Source organism: Lynx canadensis, chromosome F1 (assembly GCF_007474595.2).
Source record: "Lynx canadensis isolate LIC74 chromosome F1, mLynCan4.pri.v2, whole genome shotgun sequence".
In the NCBI taxonomy this organism is placed as follows: Eukaryota; Metazoa; Chordata; class Mammalia; order Carnivora; family Felidae; genus Lynx; species Lynx canadensis.
In genome coordinates this window covers 53,298,553-53,325,314 of record NC_044319.2, presented here as the reverse complement: position 1 = coordinate 53,325,314, position 26,762 = coordinate 53,298,553, and the positions used below count along the sequence as shown (strand labels likewise).

Below are 26,762 nucleotides of genomic sequence, written 5' to 3'. Positions count from 1 at the left end.
TCCTCTGTGAAGTCTTCCTTCCTCATTGCTACCGCAGAATTTTGATTTGTATTGTGCACCATCAACATCTCGTTCTGAATTGTAACTTCTCAGGACCTAAGACTCTGTCTCATTTATCTTTGTACCATAATTTCCCCTTATCTGCCATCTTGCTTTCTTTTATTATGCGTTATTGCTGTTAATCTCTTACCGTGCCTAATGTATAAAGTATCATAGGTATGTATGTATAGGAAAAACGTAGTATGTATAGGGCTCAGAACGATCTGCAGTTTCAGGTATCCATTGGGGGTGCTGCAATGTATCCCCCACAGATAAAGGGGGATGACTGTATACCCCAGGCCTGGTAGAGGATCTGATATACAGCAGGCGTCCCAAAATTGCCAGGAAGTATTAATTAAAGAGACTTTTATGTAAGCAAATCCGTGAAAATTCAACCAAGCCAATTTTATCTGGGTACCTGCCCTGTCCCAGGGACCGAGAGAGACATCAAAGTTACAAGGATGATTAAGACGCTGTTCTTCCTTGAGGCATCCGTTATCTGACAAGGGGGACACAGAGTAGAGCCATCGTTAGAGTCTACAGAACTGAGGTTTCTATGCAAGCAAGCCCAGAGGCAGAGCGTTTCCCTCAACGTGGGGTGTCAGGAAAGCCTTCCCTGAGGAGAGAATCAGGAGAAGGAATAGGGACTGATTTATATTTGGAATTCACTTAAATATTAAATTTCAAATTTATTTCCTCACAATTGGCCCAGAAGAAGGCAGAAGCCGTAATTGCCGTTGGAGGTGTCCACTGACACGTGAGACTGGGGGGATGGCTTGCATAGTGTGCTGCCAGTGTTTCAGCCTCAGTGGGAGATGATAGGGGTATGTATGAGGATGAGAGGTGGGTGAGGATGAGAGGCAGGTGGAAGAGAAGGAAATCCCAAAAGCAATCCTCATTCTTTCCCTTGGTCGGAGGCAGCCTGCTGGCTGTTCCTTTGATTCAACACTGACTGTCTCCACTAGGATAATGAATGTTCTAATTCGAGAGGCGTCTCCTAGCCCCAAATCACGTCTATTTCAAAATGAGGCGGGGAGGGATATATAGGAAGAGAGTTCCAGAAGGAAAACACTTTTTCTGATTCTCGAAACCTGTAATGAGAGTGAGCTCTCTGAGTCTTGTGACAGGGAGAAGTAAAACTGTGGCATAAATTTGGATTCATTAATGAAGATAATTCTAGAGCAGGATTTTCTAGATCATTGAGTAAATGTGTTTGTGCTCTTAGGAGTATTTAAATTTGAAAATCTATCTGACATGGCAAACATCCTTTTATTAGTGTGTTTTGGAAGTTAAAGTCTCAATCTGTACCTTAAAAACCTTCTATATGAGAGAAAATAGCATTTGAAAGTTAGGGTGGAGCGTATTCACATCAGTAGATTTTATTTTAACGAAGAAATATGAACTATGGGTTTCAGTAGTGTTGCACAATTATTGTGCTTTCTCCGTTCTAACTAGGCTTCATAATTGCTTTAAATATTAACTGACACATTTATCCTTTCCACCAGCGATTACAGGTATCTATTTTATCGAGAAGATCCATGGTGTAAGATAATTTTTTTTAGTATTTATTTATTTTGAGAGAGAGAGAGCGCGCGAGCGAGCACAAGTTGGGGAGGGGCGGAGAGGGAGGGAGACAGAGAATTTCATGCAGGCTCAGCCCTGTCAGCACAGAGTTCAATGCGGGGCTTGAGTCCAGGAGCTGTGAGATCATGACCTGAGCCGAAATCAAGGGTCAGACACTTAACCAGCTGAGCCAGCCAGGTGCCCCAGAAAGTAAATTATTTAATCTGCTGATTAGGAGAGCAAAATGGTCCTGTATCCATGTCACTACATACTTTGTTTTCCATTGCATGGATTCCATCCCCCTACAATCTTGTATTTCCAGAATTAATAAAAGCAAATATTAATTATTATTTTTACATTCTTATTTTAATATCCTAAGAACCCAAGCTAAAAGCAACCAATAGAAACTCCTTTGAAAGGATGGACTGATTAATGAAAAATCTATCCACCCAGCCTCAATTTCCTCCCTGAGCTCTTGGCTCTCTTTTGGGTACGTAGGGCATACTGTTCTTCCAAATTTGGAACCTCCAATTCTTTTAGGACTTTTTTTCTGCTTTCATAGATTCTCACATCGACACTTTTGATTTTCTGTCCCAAACTTTCAAAGAAGAATTCAAAGCCATTCACTCCAAAACATGCCCCAGTTCAGAAATCAAAACATTCTTCCTAAGCTACACTCCCTCCACTCTCTCATGGGAGAGATGGAGAAAAAGAGTTTCCCAGTACTGGTTCTCCTCCTTACAGACTATCGAATGGTATTCTTTCAACTTCACCAAGCTTTCTTAAACAATTCCTATGCTTCACTGCCCACTTCCTATTTTATCAGTTGTCAAGAAGCTGCATGTTCATTTTTGTGCAAAATAAGAGTAACTCATTTTTAGTATTTGTTTTGGGATACAACTCTTGTGCCCTTTATCATTACAAGATTAATATTTCTTTATTTTACTGGTCCTATTACACTTAAGTCTTGTTATGAGCTGTCAGGAATCCCTTGGGAAAGTAGTTGGGGTATAAATAATAAATTGATAAAAGAATTCATGATTAAAGAGAAGCTAGAATCCATCAATCTTCTGCTAACGTATCAGGAGTGAATATCAAAAGGCTACATTAACAATTAGCTTACAACGTATTGCTTTATATAATCATACATCCATATATTTGCTACCTTGCGTGTTAATTCATGGGCAAATTTGGGGGATATTCTTGTGTGGAGTTAATATTACTGAAAAGAGCTTTCAAACTGAGTTTTTAACTAGAAGTTGCTTCACCAGGGCAATAATGAGAACATAACAGGAAAACCGAGCGCTCCGTGGGTAACGCTAATAGCGAACGAGCGTAGGAGGCCCATGGAAACCACTGGAAGTTATATACACACCGAAAGCGTGAGTCATTCAGACCATTTATTCCCACGCACACACACATCCACATGCGCGTGCGTGTGCGCCCACACCCTTCCCAGTTCGCACACCTGACTATGAAAATAAATAAGCAGAACCCTCTGTTAACAATTTTATGGCTCTATTTTAGGCTGCGTCTGAACTTTTGAAGCTGATGAGCAAAACAGGTTCCCATAAAAGATAATTTCATTTGCCAAAATGAAACTACTTTCTGTTATTAATGCTGTAATGAAATGGCCTGAAACATGAATCAGTGATCTGAACAGAAAGGATGGTCCCGTTTCCACCTCCGGCGGGGGTGGGGGGAGTTCTCTAAACAATTACACCCACGGAGAGGGCTGTACAGTTGTATTTTCATCACTGGCCAGTTGAGCTGTGTGGCTGTCATACTTCCCAGTCTCCCCTCCAGTGACAGCCGCATTGACAACATGTTATACTCCACATTGATTTTACAGTTAAGGAGCTGATTGTGATATATAGGGATTTTAAGAATTCAGCTGAGAGGCTGACTTTTGCCTTTTATCATTCCATTAAAATTTTATAACCATCTTTTTCATGTCATTTCATCCATGAATTCTTACTTTAGAAAGTGATAGCTACTGCTGTGAGCATAACTTTCCTCATGTTCAGAGCTTTTTATTGTATTAGCAAACTACCCCAATTACAGTTATTACTCATGTTTTACATAATTGTGGTGACCCTTTCCACCATGCAGTAGCATGCCAGTTGATTTGTATATAGAATTAGATGATTCGGCTTATCGTTTGAAAGCACTAAATTGGAAGAGTGCCGGGAGTCAGGTTTTAACACTTCCCCGGCCAAAGGAGCTAATGAGGCTGCTTTCAGCTTCCCCTCCTGAATCACACAAGTTTAAGGACCCTTCGTGCAACAAGAGCAGGGAGCCTGCTCAGCTAGAGCGGGAAGCTAATAAAATGTATGCTGGCTTTTAAGGGGAAAAGAAATCATGAAATTGAAATTGAACATCTCGTCTTTCCCAAGATAAGAGATCATCTTTAAGGAAAGCTCGTGCTCTGTGAGGGCTGAAAGTGCCAGTTCATCTCATTACCGTAGATGTTTCACCTATAAAACTATCATCCGATTCGGGAGAAATAAAAGGCTTATCCCCATCATAACAGAGAACAAACTGTGTCATTGCTGCTCCTTTTTCCTGAAGAAGCTCACAGTTTGATAGTGTACAAATGAGACATAATTAATTAAGCAAGACCCTGCTGAAAACTCGAATGGAAATGATTCTGATTCTTAAATGTGTATTATTCTTTTTTATTTTTTATTTTTTTAAATTTTTTTTTCAACGTTTATTTATTTTTGGGACAGAGAGAGACAGAGCATGAATGGGGGAGGGGCAGAGAGCGGGGGAGACACAGAATGGAAGCAGGCTCCAGGCTCCGAGCCATCAGCCCAGAGCCCGACGCGGGGCTCGAACTCACGGACCGCGAGATCGTGACCTGGCTGAAGTCGGACGCTTAACCGACTGCGCCACCCAGGCGCCCCTGTATTATTCTTTTTTAGAGGGCGGTGGTGACATAGGGTAAGACAATAAAGGCTTCAGTCTCCGCCACTGATTTTATGGACCCTGGTCTCAGAGGATCTGGTGTTCCAAAACGACATTGGCATCTTGTGAGACTCACGCTTGTTTCTTCTTAGCTAAATCTGAATGGCCAGCATGAATAAAAAAAACAGGATCTGTATCCCTGTTTTGATATAGTGATTGGGGCTGCTACTATGTATCAGAGATCAAAAGTAAGAAAGGTCACAGTGGTTTTAAGAAAGCTTTAAAGAGAAAGTTGACAACAGACTCACACGGAAAATGCGATCCATATCAAAATCGCTGTACTTGCAGGATTTTTCTCCTCAAATCGGGTGCATTACCAAATGGTCAGAAATGGCTTGATTTCAGGGTTAGCACATTGTACAACGTCTTTCCTCTCAAAAAAGTAATTATGACCCTACCATCAGTCCGGTTGGTGACAAATACGTGGATCGTGTTGTGCGAAAGTGCGTTCCTATGGACGCTCACATGACCAGCTATTACTGTAGTCGCTGACTGTGAGAAGCAGTGGTTGCATTTCACATTTAAACCTTGGGTGTAACACTGAATCACGTCCACACACTCACATAATCAACGCTGTTTTAAACAATTACTAAATCCAAGTATATCTTCTCTAAAGATTTTCCATAAAATCTAATGTTCACAGAAAAATCTCATAAATGTCAAAATTGCTGTGGGCAGAAAAGGGGGATATAGTATTTTCTTGATCTGTTGTAGCAATTTATAGATTTCAGGCCGTGGTTTATAAGAATGCTAAATGTTCTGGAATTACAGCTGTTACTGATCAGTGATTGAGCCAGATTTGTGTTATTGCACCATGTTCTTGCTTGTACCTAGAGAGCAGTAAAGCCTCCATATAATAAAAAGCACCTGCATTTTAAATGAAATTTCAATTGAAAAACTTAACAGCCCTTCAAATTGCAGAATTTAACGCAGCCCAGTAAAGCTTAAATAACACTTTGCCTCCGCAGGCTGAGGGGTTTGCATTCAAGGTGACTTGATTGTGTCGCATGGTGAAATTATTTACAATTAAGGAATTTCTCTGGAGGGCTGCAGAATATTTGCTGTTCCACAACACCTAGGCAGGCATATGGTGGGCCTTTTTCAGTATTCATGGAGCCTCCTGAACCTTTATGATAATTGAATCAGTTAGAGTGCTGAGTAGAGCAAGCATAAAACCTGTTAACCTAAAGGTCAGATCTGTGCATTGTTTATTTATCAGTAGGTGAAAGAGCTAAATCGGCAGCTTCTGTCACAGTCACAGTAAAAAATCACCTATAATATTAACAGGGAGTAGATAAATTGCAAAACATGGATTAGAATGATAAACAGAACTAGGTATAATATGGAATATATAATGAGAGATGCTGAAGGATTTTACTGGGCTGTAAAATATGCAGGTTTGTTATGATAGTGTTATTGATTATAATTAGTTACCGGGGCTCTAGAAAAATGTGGTGAAGCTGGAACTTTGCTTACCATAGCCCTCTTGTATATTTCTCTAATAATATCTGTATTTCAGAAAAGCCCTCCTGATATTTTTAATCATTAGCTTTAATAAAGAGAAATGATTTTAATGAAGTTATCTTAGAAAGGAAAATGACAGTTTAGTTCAGCAATATCCAACGAGTACATCTTGCACATTTATGAGCAGTCATGGTTCCTGTCTTTATGACATTTATTTATTTATTAATTGGCCTTTGCCAATTGACGAATTTCATACCTTGATAGGAGGGGTATTTTAACTTCATTTTGAGAAGCTGTGAGAAGTTTCCGAGAGATATCACTTCTTGAATTTATTCTACTTTATAGAACCTGGACCAATGGACCCTCCAGTTCTTCTGGACGTGAAGTCAAGAACGATGTCAGTCATCTGGCAACATCCTTTAAAGTGCAATGGGGTCATTACCCATTATAACATTTACCAACACGGTCATCTCTACCGGAAAACTTCTGGAAATGTCACTAATTGCACGGTGATCCATTTACGCCCATATACTGCCTATAAGTTTCAAGTGGAAGCCTGTACTTCAAAAGGGTGTTCCCTCTCACCAGAGTCCCAGACTGTCTGGACACTCCCAGATGCACCAGAAGGTATCCCAAGTCCAGAGTTGTTCTCTGATACCCCAACATCTGTGATTATATCTTGGCAACCTCCTACTCACCCCAACGGTTTAGTGGAGAACTTCACAATTGACAGAAGAGCCCAAGGGGAGGAAGAAGTTACTACCCTGGTGACTCTCCCAAGAAGTCATTCCATGAAGTTTATTGACAAGACTTCTGCTCTCAGCCCATGGACAAAATATGAGTACAGGGTACTGATGAGCACTCTTAATGGAGGTACGAACGGCAGTGATTGGGTAGCAGTGACCACAAGACCCTCACGACCTGCTGGGGTACAGCCACCTGTGGTGCATGTGCTAGGACCTGATTCAGCTGAGGTAAGACACGGAGTGTTCTGTCTCCTTTGCAGACGTAGGAATTTACCCTGGATTGACTCCGTGTTGAACAGAGCCATCTACTGACAAAACGCATACATTTGCCATTTTAGGCATTCACTGAAAAAACTGGGTTTTGGCCTTTGGCCCAAACTATCTTGAATTCGATGTCAGTTTTTCATTTCTCCCTGTATCCCCTTAATTATATTGTCGAGATGCTTCCATTTGCCTCACACACCTGAAATACTTTGAATGCCACAATGGGATGCTTAGCTTAACCACCACGTCAGATTTAAATAGATCAGAAAATGAGAAGAGATGGGGAAATGCGGAGGAATGGATTAGCATGCTAACAAAAGTTCCAATTATCCATATTCTGATTTTTTTTTAATGATCAAAGAATCAAAATGATGGGGAAAGGAATAAAAATGGCGCATTCCTGGGCTATCTAGAAAGTGTTCAATTATTCACTTCATTCTACTGGGAATGAACTCTAGAGGACAGGATAACTACCATTGTTTTGGCTTGCATACAAACTTCATTCAAGGGAAATTAGTGTAACCAAACAGGAGGGAGTTCTGTAGCTTAGAAGCCTCTTTTGTGTAAATACACACACGCTTCCATGGATTCAGTCTTGTACCACTGCCAAAAGCATTGGTACAGTAGCTTGCTCACCAGAGCACAAAACAAAGGATATTTGCATAACAGCAAAGTTCATCTGTTGAGATTATTCCTTGGATCTATGTTGTGTGTTCTCTCTCCCCCACCAAAAGCAAACACTAGGTGTTGCTAAATAGTGTAAATTGTTGAAGAAATTTAATTTGACCTACAAACTAAAGTCTATTTGGAAAAGCCTTTTTTAGTTTCAAGAAGAGACTGGTCCAAGCAATATCACGGTCAAAGCAATATCAAATGTGTGTAGAATACTGGTGATAATACGCTAAAAAGGAAATTAATTTGAAGTATATGATATACTATGTTTATTATACGACTTGAGCAACCTTAGGAGTTGTTCTTCATTCAAAAGAAAAACAAGACAACAAAACAAAATCCCAAACAAACCTAGAGTTATTAATCATTCCAGAAACAACTTTTTGTTATAATCCTGAGGGAATTTTGCACGATGTCAGTAGCATTACCAATCAATATAATGCAACATAAACACTGTCCCTTCTCAAAGGCAAAGCTATGAAATGGACGTTTTTCTGGATTCTTTATAACAAAAGTTTAATAACTAGTCAGATCTTTAAAAAGAACAAATATTTTCAGAAGAATAATGTCTCCATGCACAAGGCTACTTGATTCAGTGTATGTAGATAATGATCAAAGGTATCTAAAACTAGTGGCCTGGCTTTTTCTTCTTCCTTTTTTTTTTTATTCCAACTTTTGATTTTGTAACCTTATCCAGGAATGGAATAACGTACATGGCTTGTCCACTTGTTAGAGTTAAATTTATTTAGCTTGGCTAGGAAGCTGAATTTCCCAGGCTCACGCTGACCAGGTCAGGAATCTAAAAGTCTCTACATAGGTACCTGAAATATATGGCCACTTCATATTAATGCTAATTTTTAAAAAATCACACCTTTTATTAATTCTCATTTTATTTGCAACTAGAAAATCAAAAGGTAACCATGAAGAGATGCTTTAGGAATAGTCAACTAAATCTAGTATAGGATGATATGTATTTAAATATTAAAACGACATATTTGTGCTTCAGTATTATTGACTCACATTATATTCAGGAAGATCTTAAGATTGCCAAAGTACATCTTCTGGTGATGTGGCTTATCTGGTACACAAAGGCATGTGACTGCAATACAGTGTTCTTTTTGTAAAATATATTTAAAAGTTAAAATGGCATAAAATCTTAATGAGAAGTATCATCATTAGTACACTGGTTAAAAAATTCATTCACCATTTACCACGGAGAGTTATTCTGAGTATTAGGTGAAAGAAATTTTTGATAATACCAACAGCAACAGCACTAATAATAGCTTCAATTCCGCTAACATTTATTGAGCAATAATGCACCTGCATGAGTGCCTATTTTAGTACTGAGAATACACCAGAGACCAAAACAGAATCCCTACTATCACGGAGCTTGCATTTTAGACAGAACTACACAAATAAATATTGGCATTCCCAGAGTGACAAGGACTTAGGAGAAGGAAAAAAAAAAACAGATTAAGAAGAAAGAACACCAGCCTATAGGATGGGGTAGAACAGGAATGGATTGGTATTTCTCCTTAGTTCTTGCCGTGTTGTGCCATGTGTTCTGTTCGCTGCTACACCGTGCTGCCAGTGAGAAGTCACGGTCTAAGCAGAAAAGCAAGGGAAACTCCACCTACTTCAGCCAACTAGAAAACAAGGTAACACAGTAATAAGTGTAAAAAGGTGTGGTATGACTTGGCATAGATTTGAGCTTAAAGAAGGGAAAATTGTAGACCACACTGCATATCAAAATCATATTTTTTATGTTTATTTATGTATCTTGAGACAGCGTGTGTGCAAGTGAGGAAGGGGAGAGAGTGAGAGAGAGAGAGAGAGAGAGAGAGAGAAAGAGAGAGAGCATCCCAAGCAGGGTCTATGCTCCATTCTGAGCCAGACATGGGGCTCGATCCCATGACTGTGAGATCATGACCTGAGCTGAAATCAAGAGTCGTACATTTAACTTACTGAGCCATCCAGGCACCCCCAAAATCAAATTCTTAACATTGTATTTGATTGTTTGATTATAAAGAAAAGAACTAATATATGATGTCACAGAGGTTATCTGAAAAAGTTAAAGTTGTTAGGGATGCCCGGGTGACTCAGTTGGTTAAGCGTCAGCCTCTTTGATTTTGGCTCACGTCATGATCTCACCATTCACGAGACGGAGCCCTGAGTTGGGCTACACACAGGGTGGAGCCTGCTTGAGTTTCTCTCTCTCTCTGCCCTGGCCTCACTCATGCACACACACTCACTCTCTCTCTCTCTCTCAAAATAAATAAACATTTTTTAAAAATTATTTCAAAAATGAAAACCATGCACTTTTATTTGGTATTTAATCACTTAAGAACATTTATTGCATTTTATAAAGTTGGTAAAAATGCTGTACCAATACTGGAAAAAGATAGTTCAGTAACCTATAGATTAATTTTATATATGAATATATGTCTAAAACTTCTCAATAAAATATTAGCAAATTGAATTAAGGAATATATTAAAAGAATGGCACGCCAGGACAAATTTGGCTTGACTCCAAAAATGTCAGAATGGTTCAAAATCAGGACATCTATCAACATACTTCTTAATCAACTAATCAAAGAAAAAAGATCATATATTTTTATCAATAGGTACAGAAAAAGGATTTGTAAAGTTCAGCAGCCTTTTCTAGCAAAACTTCAATGTAAAATCAGATTATGATAAAGTTGACTTATAAGACTGCTGGTGATTAAGACACAATTCTTTTCACTTTATAAGAGCAAAAGATTTATAAGATTGCTGCACTCACTAAGTCTTAAGTATGATACAGGACTAATAAAAAAAACATAAAAATAACTAAGTTGTGGGGCACGTGGGTGGCTCAGTCAATTAAGCATCCAACTCTTGATCTCAGCTTAGGTCTTGATCTCAGAGTCGCGAGTTCAAGTCCTGTGTTGGGCTCCATGCTGGGCATGAAGCCTACTCAAAAAATAAATAAATAAATAAATAAATAAATAAATAAATAAATAAAAGAATAACTAAGTTGTGTAATGATGTGATGTCATGAACAAACTTCCTTGAATGCGATGACGTGGGTGCAGCCCCACCTTCCACAGCTAAAGCAGAATAAAAGACAACAGTCCTGCAGTTCTCAGTCTTCATGTAGTAGAGTCCTTGCTGGGCTCAGACCACTGAAGGACCAGCTGTGTTGTGCGTGTCACAAGAAGCAATAGTGCCCTCCAGATTGTGTCTGCTCACTGTGTTACTTGGGTGTGTACTCTTAATGTTGCTCATTTACAAACAAATCTGATAAGAACCCAAAGTGAAGAGAGTTGAGACTTCATCACCATTATCACCTAATTGTGAAGTATTCCAGTCTTTGATGTCTGCTTAAATCAAACCATAAAATGGATCTCTATATAACATCTTATGGAAGAAAACAAAATAATAATGATGACTACTATTTATTGAGTTCATATTAAGTTCCAGGAATTGCTCTCATTTAGTCCTTAACCCACCCTCTCAGATAGACACTATTATTATCCCCATTTCACAGGAAGGAAAACTGAGAATTGAGAGATGAAGTAACCTGCTTAAGATTACATACAGAGAAGAGCCGCCTTACCCACCATGGTGGTTCCAAGAGCACATGCTGTTCTCAACTTCTCACTACAGCAAATGGAGAACGTGCTGTCTTCCTAAATGGAAGGAGTTAATTCCACAACATGTCAGTCCTTCTAGGATTGACATATACACCTAACATCATTCAAAATCAGAATGCCAATAATGTTTTGTTTCAAATTGGATAAAATGATCTTTAATTACATAAAGAAGACTAAATAGTTGAAATATTCTAGAAAGTTATGGAAGAAAAGTATACTGAGGTGACATCTTCAGTATTTACACTTATTATAAAGCTACTAAATGACAATAGTATGGTGTTGGCATAACAATAGACAAATGGTCATTGGAGCAGACTAGACTTTAGACACAGATACAAGTATACATGGGAACTTGAGTTATTGTAGAAGAAACATTTTATTTCACTGGGAAATAATGGTTTGCTTCAAAAATGATACCGGCTGACAGTCTATGTGTCAGAAAAAAAATGATCTTTCCATTATATCATAAGTAAATTAAAATTAAATTTAAAATTTAACATTAAAAATATAAATCTTAAAAAATAAGAAGAATTCCATATAATTTAAAGATTAGGGGGCTCTTTCTAAAGAAAAAAAAAGAAAGAAAGAAACTCAGAAGTCTTAAAAGAAAATACAGTTATATTTAACTAGAAAATAATTTGTTTCCTACAAGCCATGAGACTCCCCCTCACCAAAAAAAAAAAAAAAAAAAAAAAGTGGGTACCTCAGTGGCTCAGTCAGTTAAGCGACCAACTCTTGATTTCAGCTCAGGTCGTGACCTCACAAATTGTGAAATCAAGTCCTGCATCAGGCTCTGCACTGGCAGCACAGAACCTGCTTGAGACTCTCTTTTTCCCTCTCTCTGTCTCTGCCCCTCCTCCCCCCACCACACTCTCTCTCTCTCTCTCTCTCTCAAAATGTTTATTTAAACATTAAAAAAAAAAAAAAGTTAAACTCCAAGAGGTAGATTGGGAAAAATCTGTAACACACATTATAGAATAATAGATTATTTCCCCATAACATAGAAGGAACTTCTTATTATTTATTTATTTTTTAATTTATTGTCAATTTAGCTAACATACAGTGTAGTCTTGGCTTCAGGAGTAGATTCCTGTGTCATCACTTATATACAATACCCAGTGCTCATCCCAACAAGTGCCCTCCTCAATGCCCATCGCCTACCTCTCCACCCCCCCAACCCCCCACCCCATCAACCCTCAGTTTGTTCTCTGTATTTAAGAGTCTCTTATGGTTTGCCTCCCTCTCTGTTCGTCACTTATTTCCTTCCCTTCCCCCATGGTCTTCTGTTAAGTTTCTCAAATTCCACATATGAGTGAAAACATATGATATCTGTCTTTCTCTGACTTATTTCTCTTAGTTTAATACCCTCCATTTCCATCCATGTTGTTGCAAATAGCAAGATTTCAATCTTTTTCATTGCCGAGTAGTATTCCATTGTGTGTATATGTATGTACATATATATACACCACATCTTCTTTATTCATTCATCAGTTGATGGACATTTAGGCTCTTTCCATAATTTGACTATTGTTGCTAGCACTGCTATAAACATTGCAGTCCATGTGCCCCTATGAATCACACTCCTGTTACATTTGTATAAATTCCAAAAGTAGTGCTACTGCTGGGTTGTAGGGTAGTTCTATTTTTAATTTTTTTGAGAAACCTCCACCCTGTTTTACAGAGCAGCTGCATCAGTTTGCATTCCACCAACAGTGCAAGAGAGTTCCCCTTTTTCCACAACCTCACCAGCATATGTTGTTTCCTGAGGTGTTACTTTTAGCCATTCTGACTGGCATGAGATTGTATCTCAACGTGGTTTTGATTTATATTTCCCTGATAATGAGTGATGTTGAGCCTCTTTTCATATATCTGTTTGCCATCTGGATGTCTCCTTTGGAAAAGTGTCTATTCAGGGCCGCCTGGGTAGCTCAGTCAGTTAAGCGTCTGACTTCTGCTCAGGTCATGGTCTCATGGTTCGTGGGTTCAAGCCCCGCATAGGGCTCTGTGCTGACAGCCCAGAGCCTGGAGTCTGTTTCGGATTCTGAGTCTCCCTCTCTCTCTGCCCCTCTCTTGCTCGCACTCTCTCTCTCTCTCTCTCAAAAATAATTAAACACTAAAAAAAATTAAAAAAAAAAAAAGGAAAAGTGTCTATTCATGTCTCCTAGAAGGAACTTCTAATAATTTACTTTTTTAATAATTTATGATTAAAAGACAATTCAATAGAAAATAATGTATAAAATATGGATAATTTATTTATTTTTTATTTTTTTTTCAACGTTTATTTATTTTTGGGACAGAGAGAGACAGAGCATGAACGGGGGAGGGCAGAGAGAGAGGGAGACACAGAATCGGAAACAGGCTCCAGGCTCTGAGCCATCAGCCCAGAGCCCGACGCGGGCTCGAACTCACAGACCGCGAGATCATGACCTGGCTGAAGTCAGACGCTTAACCGACTGTGCCACCCAGGCGCCCCATATGGATAATTTAAAGAGGAAGGAAGATATGTAAAGTGTCAATAATATTTGGAAATATTTATAGCTCACAAAAAAGCAAAGAGAATGCAAACTAATTGGAGAAATAATTAAGTAATAATTAAGAACTAAGTAAAATAATAAGTAATACATAAGCACAAACTAAAAAGAGTGGTAGCTTTAATAGTTTATGAGGATACAGATCATGGACACTTTCTTTCATTTTCTGTAATAAAGTGAATTACCTCAACCTTTCAGAAAGTAATCCATCAATAATCATTAAAATTAAACATAACGCACCTTTGGCATAGCAATTCTTGCTAATCTATCCAATAAAAAATAAATACAATGATATGTATATATACATTTTAAAGTATTGTTTTTAGCAGTAGAGAAATGTCAATAGGATAAAAAGCGAATAATTTGTTTTCAATCATGAAAGAAGTATTATGTAATGGCAAAAAACAAAAAACAAAAACGAATATGCCTGTAGTCTATTGTTAAGTGTAAAAATTAAGTTACAGGTTAGTAGGAATAGAATAAACTTTTTTTTGGTAAAAAAAATTAAAGAGAGACAGCTTACATATATGTGGGTATATTTGCTTTGCTTATCTGAGCATACCAGAAAGTATGAAACACTATATCCCAAGATAGTACCTGTTCAATTTAGGAGGGTAGCCTGCCATGGACAGGTCATGGGACGAGGCAGAGGTAAAGAGCCACACCCCACTTTTCATATGTACATTAACAGTAGGTTTTCATTTAAGATATTAGATTTGTATCTTGCCATGAGAGAAAGTGTACACATTTATGTAAGTTTAAAAGAAAGGGATGATATTCTGAAAGAGAAATTTAAGTTTATTTCAACAAATACTTATTATACACCTTGTTCTGTAAGAGAAGCTTTGCCGGGGAGTCTGTTGTCAAGAGGAATTGCTATATGGAGTCAAATGGTCCACACCCTTGGTCCTTGTATACTCACACGTTGTATGAACTAGTGCTAGAATTATGCAATCGTATATAGACATGAAGGCAAAGATGGTCTCTTCACATTAGACATGAAGGAAACTGAGGCTCAGATATGTTAAGTGTTTTGCTCAAAGTCTCACAGCTTCAGTTGAATAGTCTGGATCACCAATCAGGGACATTGATTCTGAACCCATTCTCAACCCATTATGTCAGTCTTCATAAATCTTCATAAAGTTCTTAAATATAGTTTGATGGAGTTAAAAAAGGAAGAAAGTTACAATATTCCTTTGTGTTAGTTTTTCAGGCCAGAGGCCAATCAACTGACCTGCATTCATAAATTTTTGCTTACAGTAGGGATCTTTGGAGGTGCCTTAATTATTTTTTTAATTTTAATTTTAATCTTTTTATTTTATTTTATTTTATTTTATTTTATTTTAGAGAGAGAGCAGGGGAGAGGGGCAGAGGGAGAGAGAGAATCTCAAGCAGGCTCCACACTGAGGCTCCAATGCAGGGCTCGATCCCACAACCATGAGTTCGTGACCTGAGCCAAGATCAAGAGTCAGATGCCCAACCACCTGAGCCACCCAGGCACCCTGGAGGTGCCTTGATTCTTTAAGGGAAGCTACTCTTCAGGGATCTGAAAGAGTTGGTTCAACTCAGTTGCTCCTTAAACACTTAACCAGCTACCCACCTGTTCTTTTTTTCTGAAAAATAATAACTAAACAGAAAAATGGAAATCTAAACAATTATGTACCACTCAACTAAAATAAATAATTATGGTAGTCAGGGCATCTCTGAAATAAACATTATATTTCTAGTGAGAGACTATAATTCTATGTAAAAGATTTCAGTGTAAAATTCTTGTTTTAGAGAGTGCATCTCTTGTTTATTCAGGCCAGGAACATGCTCTTTGATCTGGGTTTTCTGAGATGCAACAATATTTCATAATCCTTCCTGTAGACAATGGATACATAAAAAAAAAACATGGGAAATTAAGCAGACTGATAATTTCAGTCTCATACATTTTTGCCTGCACTGTAGTAAATGTGATCTTGAGCATAGGAAAGAATAGAATAGAATATTTAGGTAGCTGGCTACTTAAAAATCTTGAATGCATTTATTTTTAATAATGGCTCTGGGATATTTTCAGGAAGGTAACCAAGTTAGAAATCATTTCTGTTAGCTTACCAACTATGAGAACAATGGTCTTCTTCACATAAAAGTCCTTCTAAAAATTTCTGTAGAAGTGGATTCATGTCTTCCAACTCACTACTGTCAAAAAGAGTTTTTTTTCCTAACTCTGTAGTTTTTAAATGAGAAAAATAGGTAATTTTCAGATGTAAACATTTATAGTATAGAAAAAAGGGATTTTTTCCCCAAAGATCTTCAAATGACTGTCTTCAGAATAATTACATCACATCTTTTAATCTCTTCTGGATATCTTATTCAAGTTTTATCTTATGAGTGCTTTTTCGCAGTCTGAATACCAACTTCCAAATCAATTCACTGTTAGCTCAACTGCACAGACGATCTCCTAAGTTTTAATTCTTTCAAGTGCTGCCAAACCTTGACCTGAACTCAGAATGTTCTGGCTCGAGAGGCAAAAAAAAAAAAAAAAAAAAAAAAAGTGGTATTCCACGTATCAGTCAGGTTGAATTTAGCTGTCATAACCCTTCCATTTTCCATTTACGTTACAAGCATCAAGAAGTCCCCTGAGTTTGACCTTGACTCATTTTTTGAATCCACAGAGCACTGCACCTACAAAACAAATAGAATCCTATGTCTCTTCTACAACCTTTGCTCTTTAGGTTTCTTTGATGTTCTCTACATCCAGACAAATCTGCTATGCTCATAAGGTACACATTTAAAACTTCTTTCCACCCGAAAACAGTGTGGACCACTCCAAGAAGAAGTTTTTCAAATTAGCAATGATTTCAAACCATGTAGTAAAATCTGAGTAGGAATTGGGCCATTGTTAATTCTAAATGAGGACAGCAGTGAGCAAGCAACTAGACCACTGACATGTGGCGGGAGCCCACTTTGCTGCCACTTACCAGTAAGAATGCCCTCTGGAAATCTCAGGTGATATTCCTTCTGGAGGAAATTGTTTTCTCTTTGATTTAAGATAGAAAATGTTGGTCAATTCTTCTCTATTCGAATTTTTCTATTACTTCTTTCTGACTTTGATTTTGTATAGAGTTACAAATGTGGATATCATTACATATTATTCTGTGGAAATCTGTCTTTTAAATTTTCAAAATAACTGTATGCTAAGGAAAAGAATATAATACTCCATCTCTGCGTGTATGACATTAAATGGGTATACAATTTAGGCCCTGCCATCCAGAATCATACAGTCTATTTAGGAGATGAAATACATACTCTAAACTTTAAGGAACATTGCAAGGCAATGATGAGAGATGAACCAGAATAGTATGTAAAAAAGTGATTTTTTAATGGCCTATGTACATTTTATTAGGGCTCTTTTACCTTCAAAGCATGAGTGTGTTACCACTACAGCCTTACAAAATTTAGCCAAAAAAAAAAAGTAAAAGGAATATTAAACAATGTAGTATCCCATCACAAAATGTTTCTTTCTTTCTCATGCTGAGGTCCATGTGATAGTTAAATAGGATCATCCTTTGCTTGCCATTTTAAAAGCTTATCTCTTGTCTTTGACAATAGAAGTTGCTGTTGCTTTACTTTTTGCATTATGCACACTTGAGATTCAGGAACTCAACTGTGCATCCTCAGAAAATGCAAAGAATGGTCGTCCACCCCCACAGTCCAAAAAGGGAAAAAAAGAAAGAAAGAAAAAGAGGGTAGTTACATATTTAGAGTACACACTAACAATGCAAAGCAGGGAGTTCTGATATTTCATTTAATTGAGCTGTAAACAAGAAAACTGTCAAATCCTGCCGCTGCCCCATTGATGCATGTGGATGTGTGAATTTTCTCCATGTGTGTGCTCTGTGTCCTTTAGAACACCCACAGTGGAGATGAATCGCCAAGGTGTGTATTAGTCTGACAGTCCTAGAAAGTATCACGACTAAAAGCTAAACCCAGGAAACAGCATTTCATTTGGTTCCTGGTGTACTGCTAATTGATCCCAAACCCTTCATTACTGTCTAGTGCAAAAGGCTAAGTCGAAAGGAGGCATTTAGAAAGTGACTTAAGTGAAAACAAGACAGAGCAAAATTCTAGGCCTTGTGAAGTTCACTTGCTCTGTTCCTGTGTTGTCACACTGATTCTAAATTTATCTTTTCTTTCAGGTCACTTGGAAACCCCCACTCATCCAAAATGGAGACATGCTTAGCTATGAGATCCGCATGCCCGACCCTCACATCACAATAACCAATGTTACTTCCTCAGTGTTAAGTCAAGTAATTACTCATCTGATTCCCTTCACTAATTATTCTGTCACCATTGTGGCTTGTTCAGGAGGTAACGGGTACCTAGGAGGGTGCACAGAGAGTTTACCTACCCATGTGACCACCCACCCCACCCTACCTCAGGGCATTAACCCGTTGTTGGCGATTCCACTAAGTGAATCGTATGTTGGGATTTCATGGCAGCCACCATCCAGACCAAATGGACCCGATTTGAGGTAAGAGAAAGTGACTGTGCTTTTGGATTCTATTACGGTCTTGTCTCAAGGAGGGAAAGAAAGAGACTTTTACTCCTGTACGAATGCAGAACTAATTCCTGATTGGATGTCCCCACTCATAACTTGAATACAATTTCATATTGCATATCTTGACTTATATAGAGCCATAGAAGTTCATCAAGATCGAAATATAATTTTGTGAAGCTCTAAAACCCCTTGAAACAACAATCACTGTTGTCTAACAATCTTTGATGTGATCCTTCTCTTGATTTTCAGAATAGATTTTAATTATATGTTAGGCAAATTTGATGCATGTTCTAAATAATACATTTACACAAATATGCCTCAAAATTCCAAAGCTAGCACAGTAGTTCCTTGGCATGGTATTATTATCTGGAAACTTGTAAAGAATGTGGTCAGGGACATAGATAAGATGAAAGGGAAGTGTGTGATTCTGAAATAGCTTTTTAACAGCCTACACTTGACACTTAGCCAAAAGCAGCAAGTTGATAATATTATCATTATTTATAAAGCCCTGATGGGTTGAAGTCTTAGGAAATCATTACCTTTACAAGCATTTTGTATTTCTACTTTGTGTGAAACTGGCGATAAAGTTTTGGCAAATCTGAAATAGAAGAAATCTAAAATGTTATCATTCTTACTGATAATAGTAAGATGTGAATGTAGCTGATTGTTTCAAAATAATTGAATATGTGAATCTTGAGCTAGAAGGCAATGACTATCTGGAAAAAACTTCGTGATTGTAAATTAAGATGTTTTCTTTGCGTTTACATGCACACCCCAGACACTCATACCATGAAACAACCTGAATTTTGGTAATAACATTAGTTGAGATAATCCTGATGTTTCTGCTTGTCTTTTGCTTTAGATATGAGCTTCTCAGACGTAAAATCCAGCAACCACTTGCATCAAATCCCCCAGAAGATTTAAATCTGTGGCACAATATTTATTCAGGAACTCAGTGGTTTTATGAAGATAAGGGTCTTAGCAGGTGAGATTACAAAAACTATAAAAACAAATGCTGGCATTTAGTCTTGGGCACGTTGAATAGTTCAAAGTATCTTAGTGTCTTCATTGTGTGAGCATGTTATCAGTTGTGCAATAAAACATGTTCGGTTATTATCTGTGGCATTAATCATCGAACTGCAACGGTCAGCATGTTTAATGTTTGCCATCTTAACTGTATGCTTAAAATAAGCCTTTTGAAGTCAAACTTGTACATGTTGGAGCCTTAACCTATTGCCTTTATCACAGCTCCAGCAAGACATGAAAACTTAATTGAAGAATTTGGAAATAGCAAGCATATTCGAAACGGGGGGAATGACTGGGCACTGACAACATGTTTACTATAACTTCTAGAAAATAATTGTTATAATCGATTCAGTCCACACAAAAATTATTTACTTAGCACACCTGGGACTTGGAAGAATTCAACCGAGGGTTCAAAGGAACCAGGAAACAGGCAAATAGGCAATGTCAGCAGAGAGCAGTGCGTGGGAGGAACCGCAGACCTGGGTCTGTGTCACCCTGAGCTGGAGAGCCAGGTTTGTGACCTTATGCAAGTCACCTACTTTCTCTGGGCTTAACTTTTGTTGTCTAGAAAATGAGGAGATTGGATGGGATTAAATGACTTCTCAGCTTTGCTGAGTCCAAGCAATGCAATCAGATTGCAAAAGAAAAACAAAAGCAAAACAACAAAAAACCCCGCAAATATTATTTTATGAACACTTTTCAGACACATTTTTTTAATAACTTTTCTATCAGCTTAATCATTTTCCTGGATGCCCCACTGACTAGCTCTACCCTGAACTCTGTTTACAGCTCTGGCCTTGCCTCCCCCACCCCCCTTCCCCACCTGGGCTCCCTTCCAGCCTCATGAACATCACTTCCAGTGCCTCTGACATGGACCACTTGCTAACTCACCTTCCCCCCCATTGCCGTCCTCTCCCTTTTCTCTGACTAGATTACCCTTCACATCTTGGTCTGAAAGTGGGCTTCCCTGCCCACTCTTGCTGGTCTGACTCAGCTGCCCCTTTCATGTATCCTTCAAACGCCCTCACATATCACTATTGTCACTGTAATGTACTGGCCTGGCTGCTTGGCTGGACACCCCACTGTATCGTCAGATCCACCATGAGGCAGGGTTTTCTCTTGGTGACCCCGTACCCTCAGTCCCTAGCATCCTGCCTGGCACGTGGTGGGCCCCCGGATGGTTGTTAAATGAAAGAAGATAGCAACTCAGTAAACAGTGAGTTATTTCATTTCTCTGTGCCTTAGGAATATTAATTGTAGTGTTATTATCTTTGGGGAATGGATAAAACCAAGGAAAATCCCCTGTCCATCTTAAAGGATTGTGGTGGGGAAAACCTTACAGATATTCTAAGGTTCTTGGGGGGAAGCAACATGTAAATCTGATGAAGCAATAGAGTGAGCCCCAGGAAGTTGCCATTTTTGTAAGTCCAACCTCAATCATCATGGTCACTAGACTATTCTCCACTATTTTGGGTTCATTATTCACTTCACCCAACATCGTTCTGTAATTATTTCTTCTTGCTTACTATATGCTGAAAGGCACGGGGATGAGAAACAAAAGTGAATTCAGCATAACTCTTGCCCTCAAAGACCTCACACTCTAGTGGAGGAAAACACATCACACACATGGCTGTACACGTATTAATTGCTTTCATCTCAGTTAACTGCATAGTCACCAACACTGCCTAGGGAAATCATATAGAAAAGTAGCTTTCTATGACCTGTGAACTCTAAGTGCCTTAAATATAGCATTTTCCAATATAAATAGGACTTGACTATTTAACATTATAGTCAGATGTTTAGCCATGAGATGTTCGTCTGAAAAAGAGAATAAATCTCAGAAAGTTAATGTTTCTTTATAGAAGAAATGAAAACGTATTAAAGAATTGGACCAAAGTCAAACATTTATTATTGAATTTTTAGTGATGCCTTTAAGAATTTTTAATGAGAGGTCCAAATCTAAGATTTAAGAAAAGAAATATAGTTAAATCTCCACAAATTAAAGTGAAACATAAGGTGACATAACCACTTTGTTGACAGCTGCTTCTAGAAGGGAAGTATACATCTAACCAATGTGCTGAGGAGGTATTTTGACTAGCCTCATAATGCTAAATGTCAAGGGTTTTTTGTTCTGTTTTTTTTGTTTTGTTTTGTTTTCTGCTAGGACTAGCAAAAAAAAAATCTTTTTTATTCAAATAATTGATATGACCCATGTAAGCAGCGTGTGATAAGAAACAATATGCATTTCTTTTTAATATTAAAAATAAATGGAGTGTGTCTTCACATTATGAGAATTTTTTTTTTTAGCCTTATATCCTTTATAAGTCCAAACAAAGCTAGAGGCCCCTTTAGCCCATGGAGGGTTCTCTCAAAACTCTGAGAGAAAACTGGAAATTAGTCCACTGGTGGGCACTGTGGGCTGTGACTGTTTTTCTGTTAAGAAGTGATCTTTTTTGGGGGCACCTGGGTGGCTCAGTCGGTTAAGCATCTGACTTCGGCTCAGGTCATGATCTCACAGCTTGTGAGTTCAAGCCCCGCATCGGGCTCTGTGCTGACAGCTCAGAGCCTGGAGCCCGCTTCGGATTCTGTGTCTCCCTCTCTCTGCCCCTCCCCTGCTCCTGCTCTGTCTCTCTTCCTCAAAAATAAATAAACATTTAAAAAAAAAAAAAAAAAAAGAAGTGATCTTTTTTGGTAGATGTCGCCATTACCCACCTTGACTGCTGGCAATCAGGGTTCATCACCCCTGCTGGTAAACTAGCAGCCTCTCAGATCGCAGAGGGGAGGACCTGAGCCCTCAGCTCACTTTGTTACACACCTGTCTAGCAGCTCTTCAATGACCCTACCCTTTGGCTTTGATTTGTCTTGCTGACTTGTTTGGCTGGCTGTTTTTAGGGTGGGGGGCGTAATTGAATTCTAATGCCCTTACGAAGAATATGAAATTTCCTATTCACCTCAGACTCCACCATTCCTTATTTCCTTCTTACCTTACATATACATAAATAAGTGGAACATTGAAGTGTTTCTTCCCAACTTGACCTGATATCACCATAGCTACATCTGGAATCAGCTTTAAAAATGGACCTTCTCTTGATATAAAAAGTAAAATTAACTTGAGGTTCACTGGGCATCCCTTTAGGGATGTATCTGTGAGTGTAAATATAAATTGAGGTCAATTCCCTTGGTCAGTGGTATATTCTGGTTAGTACGTGTGTGTGATCTATAGAAAGCATAGCAATTATCTAAATTGTTATTATATTCTGAAATTCAAATCATTCTGGTAGTTTTTTTTTTTCCCTTTATATCTCCATGTACCAAATGGAATATTTGGAGCTAACTACCTAGATAATTTAGTTGAAACAAAAATTCTTTTGTTCTTATGTTCATCTTGGGTAAGGGGTGATTTTGTCTGACTTACACATCCAAGTTGCCTCATTATTGAATTTTGCTCTGTGTAGACAAACTCAAGTAACTCTAGGTTTATATGACATGTCAGTTTCTAACTTTCCTTCCTTAATAGTGCAAAACAGCCAAGTTATGGTTGTTGGGGGAACCATAACTTCGGATTCCCTGACATTTTCATCACTTGGAAAACCTGGTAAACATGCTGTTATCATCTGATGCTGCTGAGGTGAGCCCGACAGGGTTTAAAGGGGGCAGCGACCTCCTTCACTGTTAGCATCAGCCCACGCTCATGATTTGCAGTGCCTTGTTTTCTGAGTGATCAAACAAAACTACCAAGAACACAGTGATGGCATGCCCTCCTTTTTTGTTTTGGATTTGATGTAGGAAGAACAAGTTATAAGAAATAACAGATTATGACTTGTAGATTATAATAACTTAGCTGTGATTAAGTTTATAAAGGGTGGTATGTTCTAACTCCTGTTCCTTTATATTATTTATAAATGTCTGTTTTCTTTCACAATGACAGTCGGAAAAGAGGCCTCCGTGTGACTCCTCAAGGATTCACTAACTGACTTATCTTTAAATGAAAGTATTCAAAATTAAATATTCATCTTATTTTCAAAGAACAGTTGGACTCGAGTGTTTTAAAATTAAATTCTTTGGCTAAATATACCACAAAATCTAAGTTTCTATTTTACTGACATAGTTTCTAATTTTTTGAAACCTTCCAAAATGAAATGTTTCAAGCCCTAAAAGAGGGTGTAGGTTCTAGGGGATAATATTCTAAAGAATGTACTTTTCATTCCCCTCCTTCACAATAAGATCAAGTGTACATAGCTGACAGGTCCTGCTTTGCTAATATGGAAAGATTGGGCCGGTTCCATGGCACCTGTTTCTGTAGTGTAAGTGTATATTTAAGCTGTAGCTGTTAAGTAAAAGTTAACTTTGTACACACAGAGGGTGAGAGGAAGGAAGACTCTTCTCCCATGCATACTAACATGAGGTAGAGCCTATTATCTTCTTCGTTAATATCAAAATGTGAGTCCATGTTGACTCTCAGAATGAAAGCCGACTTCTGTGAGGATTGGTGTGCAATCTCATAGCAAGGTACCTGATTCAAAATGAGCAACTATGTGTCTCTTTCACATTGACATTACAGTACTAGACTCACGGTGCATTTCTCATTGAGATTTTTTTTTTCATTGTTCTAAATTTACCTCAAGCTATCTTTTTCCAAGTGCCATCATATGAAACCTTTCCTCATGAAAAATGAGCCTCCAAATGCGGAAGAATGCATTTCGTCCTAGGAATTTTTTCCCCTAATATTTTATTCAAAAACAAACAAAAAAATTCTGGTTTCTTTGCATTTCCTTCTAACATGATGGCATAGTACAACAAAGCCAGAAATTACAGTATAATTATTTTAGGTGTGGCATTCTGTAGCATAAATATAGATGGGCTCTTGAGATGAGAGCTGCAACTTGCCTTCACAACCTAGAAAGTACCATATTATGAAAACTTCCAAGGGTGATAAGCATTACTCTTCAATATCAAAAGAAGAAATCTTCAGTAGCATTTTTAGAAACAGCACATAAGTGGTTTAAAGAAAAGGTAGATACCATCATTGAGATACTCAAATAACTGCAGATTTCAGCAGTAGAAACGGTGTCGCGTTTTCATTGGTTTACTTGTTCATCCCCACAAAGGATTTGGGGGTGTAAGGAACAGCCGGCTGGCTTCTATAATCCCCCACGTGTGATGCCGCACTCGAGCATCCGTTGGCTCGTGGCAGATATGAAGAGAGTTAGTGGGAGAAGCGGCTGAATAGCTTGCATTTTCAGAAGCATGATTTATACTGGTGACAATATTGACACATGAATTCTGTTAGGACATCAATAATGTTGACACATTTTTAATTCTGATGAAAACGACCTGAGGCATTCTGTGGCTGCACTGAAGAATTTTATTGGTTACAAAAACACATCAGACCCTTTCAAGATACAAGCCTCCACACGTTTTGCCATGGAATAGTTCTTCCCACTAGACACATGTCTCCACTGGACAGTATGGTGCTTGTCATCAACACCTAGCCCAAATGTTACCTCCTCTGTAAAGACGTCCTGACTGGGTAAGGTTAGATTAGATGTTCTCTCTGATGCACGTTTGAAGAGAAAAGAATCGATGAACACATTTTTAGGGGTTTCATTTAAAAATATATTTCTGTAAAGCATACGTACTCCAGGAGAACAGATATGACATTTGTTACGATGGTTAGCACCTAGGATGTTGTGAGTGTTCAATAAATACTCCTGAATGAATGAACAAATGAATGAATAAACGAAATGATGTGCCAAACAAGAGAGAGCAGTATAATGTGTAAAAGAAGCATCTTGCCAAAGTTTCTGTAGGGCTTATTTCTCTATTGGACAGATAGGTTTTTGTGACACTAATCTACCAAATTATATATGACCTTAAAGTTATGAGACCGAATGCCTTAGTAACTATGAAATATCCATTCGTTCACTTATGCATTTTTCTACTCTGTAAATAAACAGATTCCTGGGGTCATAAAAGCTTCAGCATTTGAACAGAACCTAACCTTCTAATTCACTTGAGTAATAACAACTGAACCTTGAAATGAGTACTGTTCCATAAATAAGTTTTTAATATAAATTATCTTTTACAAGGAAAAATACCGTAGTCATTTGTACAACACAACAAGGTTTTCTATTTTCTGTTTTCTTTGGTGAAGGGAGGGGCTTGAGGATGGTCTCAAACAAATTAGTGATTTACAGAATAACTATTGGGTTTTTTTTTAATTTTTTTGATGTTCATTTATTTTTTGAGAGAGACAAGAGCATGAGTGGTGGAGGGGCAGAGAGAGAAGGAGACACAGAATCTGAAGCGGGCTCTAAGCTGTCAGCACAGAGCCAGACCCAGGGCTCGAACCCACAAACGATGAGATCTTGACCTGAGCTGAAGTTGGGCACTTAACCGACTGAGACATCCAGGCGCCCCTAGAGAATAACCATTGTAATAGCCCAGTCGTTCTAAGTTGACCCCAAACAGTTGGTTTTACTGGCTACAGATAGACTCTAAGTGTTCATTCACTTTGGAGATGTCAAAAGCTGTTTGCTACAGGGTTTCAAATGGTACATTTTTCAAGACATACCTAGAGAACACGATTAGTATTTGGAGAAGAAATTGGTTGATATACATATGTTTTGCATGAGTATATGATGTCAATCCATCTAACATTTTTCTTTTATAAGTATTCTCTTATTATTAACGAAATGGCATATTGCATGTGATGTTAATAATCAACACGTAGGTCCATCTAAAAAATAACACACCTTGAGTAGATGAAGAAATACCACTTTAAGCACACTAATATATACATTCTTTTTTGACACGAAGAGGTAAAATATAAACTGACCCACGTAGTTGTAAGTATCTATATTAACTAACATAAAGATTAGGTTTGGGATGCCAATGGAAACAGTGTATTTTAGTATTCCATGTAAGAGAATCCAAGATCTTATATCCTGAAATTTTAACTTAACCGTGAAAGTTAAAGAAAATGCAAAAGACAAATGCATGAACTTCAAGTCAAATGCCTATTGATTTCTCAATTAAATAAAATAATAAATAGTGGAAAGAATTTAATATTAGAAATTGAGGAGAGTACAGCTTTCTTAGTCATCTTAACTAGTGGTATAACCTCAGGCAAACCACTTAACTTCTCAGAGTCTTAGTTTTCTTACCTCAAAGATGGAGCGGGTTTTTTATTATTTGAGTTAGAGTCAGGTCTCACTCAAAAATTCTAAATATTGCTTTGCAAACAGGACTTTTCAGTTACATATATCTATATGGCCTCAATTTCTGCTGTGTAGATATAAAACATGTA

At 38.0% G+C, this 26,762-nt stretch overlaps 1 protein-coding gene across 1 annotated transcript in view; it reads left to right on the top strand.

Annotated features, from left to right (window-relative positions):
• USH2A (usherin) overlaps window positions 1-26,762 on the top strand; it is a 739,358-nt gene that overhangs the window by 481,543 nt on the left and 231,053 nt on the right. Inside the window, exons 40-42 of the mRNA XM_030302386.1 lie at window positions 6,382-7,010; window positions 18,066-18,400; window positions 19,290-19,412. Of these exons, the coding sequence (XP_030158246.1) occupies window positions 6,382-7,010; window positions 18,066-18,400; window positions 19,290-19,412 (1,087 nt within the window). The remainder of the gene's footprint in view (window positions 1-6,381; window positions 7,011-18,065; window positions 18,401-19,289; window positions 19,413-26,762) is intronic.